Here is an 8,394-nt window from a genome sequence, read left to right on the forward strand (position 1 = left end):
TGTCTAGAAAACAAAACACAGTGTTCTTAAACTAGGAGCTTTCATTTGTTAAAAGCTCTAGTATGATACTCATTTTTATGTTTTACTGTCTTAATCATTGCTTACAATAGGTCCCACAACATAGCCCGTCTAGCTCAGTTGGTAGAGCGCAAGGCTCTTAACCTTCTTTTTTTCTTTTATAAGGAATCTGTCATTGAGAAACTTTACTTGAAACATAGGATGTGTTAATTAGAAAAACATTTAACCCAATCAAGCAAAAAATTGCAGATCAATATGATACTGAAGTTCAATTATCCAAGCAAAAGGGCGTTTGCAAATAATTGAAAGAAAAGAGAAAACCCAGATGAAATGCCGTTAAATTTGTTTCAAAGGAACAAAAATAATCCAGTACTAATATTATCCTCTACCCATAAGGACAAGAAAAGATGAGAACAAGTATATGTATCATCGACAACTTCTTCTAAGCTCTTCCTTAATGAGATGAACTGCTTCCGACACTCCATCCTGAACATTTTCCAAAAGATATCAGCAATCTCACTATTAAACTGACACTGCCTATAAAATGTGCTTTATAACAGTATTAGTAATAGCAGTAGCCACAGGTAGATATAGAGCGAGTTTGGCTGAATTCATTACTTTCAACTCACATCACTTATACATATGCAAAATGAAGTTATAATAGATCACATCTATTTGCAAGTGTTGACAGGCATCAGCAGCATTGCAAGCCATTACGATGTAGGAATATAGAAGGACCTTGTGTTTATTCGTCATCAGGAATTTGATCTTACCTCAGTAGATAATTTATTAGAGATCTGCAAAGCACGGGTTTTGACTTCAGAAGACTGCGAATAGTCCAGGGCCCTCACAAGCATGTTTGCAGCTTTCTTGATGTAGAAATCCTCATCTTTATCGGGCACCAAGTGTTCTCTTTTCAATGGCTCAGGGGCAACACCGAGCCAATACATCCTCTCCGCCCAGTAAAATTGATCCAGCATAAACGGACATATCACCTGTCATTATGTAAAGCAGACATCATGTAGGAGAAGTCGCACCAATTTCTGATCTTTTACCTTTACTAACTAAAATCTTAACGTCAAACATCAACTGTATTTCACCACATCAATCGAAACATTCCATGACCTTTTGACAGTCTATCAAAATATCCATCCAATTTTTACTGCAATTATAGGTTAAGTGAGCCCATATACATGATGGTACCGAATTTTACCTTAGACAATCTTTCTAAGCTTCCTTTCGCAGTTTAATCAATATATTACAACAAACAACAACTACGCCTTCATCCCCAACTAATTCAGGTTGCTATATGAATTTTCACTATTCATTTCACTTCATTATGATCCGTCTCATTCCAATATTCAATAATTTAACTTCTCTATACCATAAGTTCTTTAAACTTTAAACTGACAAATGAATCTATTTAAACAACATATGATAGTTTTGCTAAAAAACAATATGCAATCTCATGTGCTAGGTGAAAATCTTATTCCTAAAGACAGTCAACCGCAGATCAGAAGCGCTACATTAACTTCTCTGAATTGACCTTTCTCATATTTCCACTCCAGCAAGAATGACTTACTACTGAATTATGAATAAGATGATAGTCAAATGAAGATTCCACAGATCTGAAACCTTATAAAAGAAAAAAGGAATCAAGATTCTTCCTAGATATACCAAGTTTTATAGACAATAAATTGCTTTCACATTTGCAATTTCTGTAATTTCAGACAGGCTGCAGAGATTGCCATAAGTTGCAGAAACCCAACGATGAAACAAACCTGAGGAACACCAGCCAGTAAAGCAGCAGCGGTGGATCCACTGGGGATATTGAGAGCCAAAGGAAAGCAAACACATTAATAACAAGAAAAAGTGCATAATGGTTAGCATAACTCCTCACTCAGAGTGAGGATAGAGAGACAGAGAACAAGTGGAGGTAGGAAACAGTAAAGAGAAAATGGAAAAAGGAAAGTGGAACACATCCAACCTTCCACCATGATGAATTGCAGCAGCACACCTTGGAAACAACCAATTGTATGGGACGGAACTTGGAGAAAAATAACCAAATCTCAGTCACCAGAATAATTGTTAGGATGTTTCTAGTTATAGCTACCACACTGTTAGTTTGAATCCTTAGCATGGAGATTAAACATTAAGAGCCTGTTCGGATTGGCTTTTTGGCTTGTTAGCCTATCGTCATATATAAGTTAGAAATCCTAAATTACGACTTTTGGCTTATTTTTATCATTTTCGCTTAAAATCAAGTGCTTATAGGCACTTTTTTTAAAAAATTTACCCAAACACTGAAAAAATGCTTTAAAGCTATTTTGGCTTAAAAACACTTGAAATAAGCCAATCCAAACAGGCTCCAGTATTGCAATAACCTACAACCGTTTGTTATTAAAAAATGAAACATTATGGTCCTTTGTGCATCTTTTAGTGCAAAAACATAGTCCAAAGCATAACAGTAGGCCTAATACTCCCTCTATTATAATTGTTAAGGATCCAAGTGGGTCCAGTATATGAACATACCCAGAGAAACAAAAGAGCCGGCCTCCAAAAAAAGAAACTCCTCCATTACTCCGTTGTGTTTGTTCCGGACAAGAGGATGCTTCCTTGGCATAAGACTCAATTACTGCTTCTAAAGGTTCATAGCCAGCTGAGAATAAAATAAATCTGCTATCTGATATGTCTAATGCAGTTCTAAGCACCCGAAGGAATGCATGTGGGTTCCTCAAGAAACCCATGCTGCAGAGCCAATCAGAGACAAGTTCATGATAAGAAGGTATATATTTAATGATAGCACAGAGAGTAATTAAGCAAAATTCAACTAAATTCGTCCTGCAGAAAGCATACATGTTAAAAACATAAAATTAAGGAATGAAATTAAAATATTACGAATCAAGTTGCAAAAAATTAGAGACAACATTATATTGATTTTGCAATTTTGTTTATGGAAGTAATTATTTTTATTAATGTTATGGGGAAAAACATAATTTACAAGAGGTATACCAAAAAGTAGAAAGCCTAAACAAAATTATGGTTTTTTAAGCAAAACATTCAAACATCTATGGCTATGGGAAAATGCAGATCACCTCCTTCCTCACTGCCGGGTTGCTTCGAGGTATGGTGGGAAATTGTGTCATGGTTTTGTCCAGGCAGTGTAAAAGATCTTATGTTTAGCTGAAACTGCAGGAGAAGAAGCAGGGCTTGGATTGTTGCCCCACTAGCATTGATGTGGGTCCTGTGGAGAGAAAGAAGAGTTTTTGAGGGTGTAGGGATGAATCTTGTAAAGTTAAGGAGTAGTCACTTGTCCCATATTTTCTTTTGATGCATCCACGAGTTCTCCTTTCGTAAAGATTATTGGGTATCTTTTGTAGAAAACCATCATATATTGTCGGTTTTCTAATTTTTAGGCCTACACCTCTTTTAATAAAATTGATTTACCTTATCAGGAAAAAAAAAATCAGCCTGTGATTATTAATCTTCAAAAAGACATAGAAGATGATGGGACAATTAAAAAAATCAAACTCAAAACTAACAATGAGAACCAAAATAAACCTCTTATATCCAAATTGGATATAATGCTAGAATTATTTTGTACTATTTAAGAGGAAACAGAAAGGACATTTGAAATGAACATAAGCAGTTAGCACCAAACTAACTTCAAGACAGGAAAAGAGTTCTCATTAGTCCCTCAAAACTTATATACTGAGAGAAGAACAGAGCTTTGCATGAAAATAAAAGTCAAAATGGGATTTTACCTTCCAATTGAACTCAGACCTATGAAAACAGGCAGCTCTGCAGCAGGAAATTCAATGAAAAACTGCAAGCTGAGGTGGATAGAACACAATTTGTTTTGCTTATTTGAACTCCCTGGAGAAACCGATGCAGAGATTTCTGCACAGTCAATGCAAGAAAACTGCCATTCCTTGGGAGGAAACCAAAAGCCACAAACATGCACTTTTGATGGCCAATAACCTAATATATAGGGTTCCAGTGATCAGTTTAATAACAACGGTATAATAGCTTTATTAATACAACTTCGTCAATAATAACTTTTGGCATTGACAAAACCATCTAAAGCAGGCGGCTCAACTTTTTTTTCTTCTCACGATTTTACAAAGACCATAGTTAGGTTATCTTACATAGCCAAAGTCCGGAAAGCTTGTAGCCTTAAAGTGAATAGAGTAGCTGAATGTGTAATATAGCTGAATTTACCCTAAAGTCGAAAAGCAAAGTGGCTTTCAACTGATATGTACTTTACAACTCCAAAGAACAAAAAAGGCAGACATATATTCTCAGAAGCATCAACTTGATTCCTTATAACACCATTGTTGCAATTCTCCATTGTAATCATGCAGTTATACAGAATCAAAGTGTCATGTTACAAAAGGTCAAAGATCACCAAAATGGAGAGATATATACTATATTAATTTTTTTTGCATTTTATTCTCGTGTCAGGAAAATTTTCACATGAAACTAAGAACAAATGTCTATAGACATTTCATCATAATCCATACCAGGGTATTCAACAACTTCTTTGCTAAATCCATACCTGTGAGCAAGTCACAATATGTCAGAGAGTGCAAAAACAATTATCCTGTTACAATAAATAGACACATGGAAACATATATATTAAGATGCCAATAACCTATAGGCCAAAGATAAAATATTGAATTATTCCATTTGGAAATACTGTGAAAATACATCTTTAACAATTTTTCCTTGCTCCTTCGTTTAGAAGGCAACATGGCTAATGGAACACCAAATCTCAGGTAAGCTTTCTATAGAATACTCAAGATGACCGGGAAGACACAATCTGAAAGCACTTTTTATAGAGATATTGAAAAGCTAGTAAGGGCCAAATTTATTCTTTTCTACACCTTTAAGATTTATCCTACTATTATCTTCTAGAACTTTATAGTGTTCCATAGTTCTATAGATACTTTTTAGCAGGTACAATTATCTTACAATAGTAGAGGAGACGGAAGCCTCTCATGAAATGTTGGAAGTCCAGTTACAGGGTCCTGCGTCCAAATGAGAGACCAGTAAATACAAGGAAGCAGCAAAATTAACAGAGACTCAATAGGAGAGGGAGCACTACTCACCTTTAACCAAAACACTAGTGACCCAAACAATTCAGTTAACGGGTTCGGTTCTGAATTGGTTACTGGTTTTGATTTAGCAATATATAAGTTCTACAAAGTTTTTTGTTATCAAAAAGCCTGGTCGTTGCATCATAAAGCTAAAAAATAGATCCGTGTGGTTCAGTGATTGGCTTGCCCCTTAAAGACGAATATCTAAACTGAGTGAATTCCAGCCTCAAATTTCAACGCTCTGATTAGAAAGGAAAATTTAGGAAAAATTGTCATTGGCTGGAGTAAAGAACACACCGTAAAAGGAAGGGCACTCAGATTCAGGTCGAGACTTCTCCACGATCCCCACTCCTCAGTGAAAAGTGGCCACATCCAATGGATGACATCTTTCCAGCCAACCTACCATCAGCAAAAGCCTCAACTCATGCAATTGCTGTGATGCTGTTTTTAGTCAAATCAAATAAGACTAAAATGCAGAGGAAGGACTCATATAACATTAACAACCTAACAGGGTTGAAACAAAATTGACGATCAATCAGCTCGTATTTGTACTGAAGAAGCTTATACCACAGGCACAAAATATGAAATGTGGATGAAGATTTTACTAGAATCACAGCCATAAGTCCATCCATTAACTCACTGTACATTTTAAATGAAAAATGGAACTGAATTTCCACATGAAAGTCAGTGAATAATATACCAAGTGGCTACAGAATTCGTCAAGTACCTTGTCCGTGGGAGCTTCCTGGAGATGGTTATATAAACCTGGATGCTCTTTCCTAAATTGCCGCTCAAATGATGATGGAGCACTACATTGCATGAGGAGAGCTAAAAGTCAGACAAACAAGCAGTGAAGGTTCTGCATTATTATCCAACCTAAGTATCCAGATACTAGAGTAATTTCAAATGCCCAAGATGCTTCAGAATGAACAGATGAGCATATTTTACACATAAGGGATTCATGAGTTTAAATGCTTGGCCTCCATACACTTAAACAGGAAGCAAGCAAGCGTGTGTCCAGAACAAGAAGTTCATGGAGAAATGTTCATCAAGTTCATTGCCATATGAATCAAATCAATGGCGTACCAATTAAAAAAAAGGAGCCATAAATTGCTGTAACTTGTAAAGACAGAGGTAAAGACAATAAGATTGTTATCAAAAGAAGGAAAATAAGAAAGTTTCTCTTGCTACCTATAGGGAACAACATAAGGAGCAACCACAATGCAACGGACCTGAAAAAGCTCAGCAAGACTCCAACCTTCCTGGAACTCAAGTTATAGGGTGAAAAAAATAAAGCGTTGTGACTTTACTATAATTGACAATGACTTTACTTCCCATACATATAATTGAAAGCAATTCACCCCCTCATTCCTTCTCTCCACATCCTCCTCCCCCAAACTCTCTACCCTTCGAAGGAGATAGACTCGCCAAGCTCATCTTGATGAAAGGAAATTTCCTTTACAAAAACAAAAATTAAAAGGGATCTAGAACAATGAAATGCCAGAGAATTTACCAGAGCGAAGAAATTAATAGCAATAACATCGCCTTCCACTGAGCTATCTCCAAGGATATCCTCAATAATCGAAGTACACTCATACCTATGTTTCTGGATAATTTCCCTTTTGTGGGCAGAAAAAGATAACTCCATCTTACCTGATCAACATGCAGTACTTGACTGATGATATTGAGATAAGAACAAATATAACGAAGTTGTATTAAGTGACATACCATAATGTTCAAGAGGGGAAACAACAGGTGGCGATGAAACTGGTATATACATAACTTTATTTGCTCTCAAGTGCACCATCAAGTTCTGTCAGGAACAGAAGTAAATAAAAGAAAGAAAAAAAAACTCTGAAGCATTCAGTGTCAACTTTCTGAAATGTCACATATTTATGCTCAAAGAGAAAAAAATTTGGCTGCGTAATCCAGCCTAAAGGCTAAATTATCTGGGTTTCTTTCCAGGGTTTGCTGAAATCAAACTAGATCACTTCATATAAACACAAACAACACAATAACATGTCAACTTGTTCTGCTTTTGCTAACCTCATGAGCTGAATGAGTGATAAAAAACACTTGATACTGCTCTTGATCACAAGCAAACGCTGCAGCAATGGCCTATTCATCAAGTCACTCATTAAAATATATGGCACAAGTGAAAAAAAAACCCTTCTATATAGGTAATTAATGATTCATACAACATTTCCCTTGTATATTGTGAAGGGAATATACAAGGCCTGTAATGAAATTCAGCACAAGAAAGATAACCCAAAAGCTTTGAGCCTCAGAAACCAGTACAGCACAAAATCCACAAATAGAAACTACTTCAATATTGACACACAGATAAATGTAATAGATAAATTTTCAATTAGTTGCAATAACAATTCAATGTCAATGTGATGGCATTACATTTACACACAAAAAAAAAAAAAAAGAAGAGGAGGAGGAAGAGGGTTACGGCAAGAGGGTAGATATCGCCTTTAGTACCGAAAGCCATGAAAATAGCGGCTGGTTTGCTCCTCATCTTCCTCACTTCCTTCACTTTACCACTTCTTCTTAACAATTTTCACCTATTTTGTCATTTTTCTGAAAGTCAAGGATACATCAGATTTTTTTTTTTCCAGAATGTGCATTTTTTTGCTACAAAATTCTAAAATAGTTACCCCTCAAATTAAAATAATATTAATTATTTTTTTCCATTTGGTTAAATTTTTTAAATCCAGGAAAAAATTTATTATGTTTTACCAATAAATTCCAACAGCATTTTAAAGTAATAATTAGCGTTTGAGTATTTTTTTAGAAACCTATTACAACAAATCACCATTATACTAGACCATCCATCATCACCGTACTCCTAACATAATCCCAATCGACACCTATAAGGCTACAATCAATTGCTAGCTATCATCATCTTTAACTGTCATATAATTTTTATATTTATTAATTCTAAATAAAATAATATTTTGTATATTTACATGCTGAAAAATAAATAATCTTATTTAGTACAAATTATTTGGTATAATATCATAATATTTAAATGTGCATTTAGTTTAAAATATCTCAATATTTAATGAAAACAATTAAAAATATTCTTGATATTGATCGACACAGAGAAGTCATTCTTCCAAATTCCTTCTATTTAATATTAATTTCTTTTATTCTATCCTAAAAACGAAATCAACCCCTCATATACTTAGAAACTATTTAATTTAGCATTTACATATTGCTTCTCAGTAGTCCATTTTAGGTGATATTTAAAGATTTTGACTAAATTCCT

General features: G+C 34.9%; 1 protein-coding gene across 4 annotated transcripts; it reads right to left on the reverse strand.

The window, feature by feature from the left end:
• Positions 1–251: 251 nt before the first annotated feature.
• On the reverse strand, positions 252–8,106 carry LOC107008488 (sterol 3-beta-glucosyltransferase UGT80B1). 4 transcript variants are annotated; one of them, XM_027918223.1, is made up of 15 exons: positions 7,576–8,106; positions 7,164–7,222; positions 6,846–6,930; positions 6,631–6,792; positions 6,309–6,379; positions 5,845–5,926; positions 5,415–5,516; positions 4,993–5,048; positions 4,542–4,576; positions 3,783–3,999; positions 2,551–2,766; positions 2,006–2,065; positions 1,800–1,839; positions 792–1,013; positions 252–504 (listed from the first exon to the last, which is right to left on the reverse strand). In XM_027918223.1, exons 4-15 carry the CDS (start codon positions 6,763–6,765, stop codon positions 445–447), a joined length of 1,296 nt encoding a protein of 431 aa, XP_027774024.1. In that variant the 5' UTR covers positions 6,766–6,792; positions 6,846–6,930; positions 7,164–7,222; positions 7,576–8,106; the 3' UTR covers positions 252–444. The 4 variants fall into 4 exon arrangements, with proteins under 4 accessions (XP_027774024.1, XP_015063033.1, XP_015063035.1 ...); XM_015207547.2 differs by having other exon boundaries at positions 6,631–6,770; positions 7,164–7,235; positions 7,576–8,104; XM_015207549.2 differs by having other exon boundaries at positions 6,631–6,770; positions 7,576–7,743.
• Positions 8,107–8,394: the final 288 nt, after the last annotated feature.

The sequence above is a fragment of the Solanum pennellii genome, chromosome 1 (assembly GCF_001406875.1).
Source record: "Solanum pennellii chromosome 1, SPENNV200".
NCBI lineage: Eukaryota > Viridiplantae > Streptophyta > Magnoliopsida > Solanales > Solanaceae > Solanum > Solanum pennellii.

What these genes read in the sequence shown, in the direction of transcription:
- LOC107008488 (XM_015207547.2), bottom strand. Translation starts at nt 7,641, where the DNA reads ATGAGGAGCAAACCAGCCGCTATTTTCATGGCTTTCGGTACTAAAGGC. An exon ending in CCTTATGTTGTTCCCTATAG is followed by an intron (nt 5,927 to 6,308) that starts GTAGCAAGAGAA and finishes CATGCAATGTAG; the next exon opens with TGCTCCATCATCATTTGAGC. An exon ending in CGGCTCTTTTGTTTCTCTGG is followed by an intron (nt 2,066 to 2,550) that starts GTATGTTCATAT and finishes TTTTTCTCCAAG; the next exon opens with TTCCGTCCCATACAATTGGT.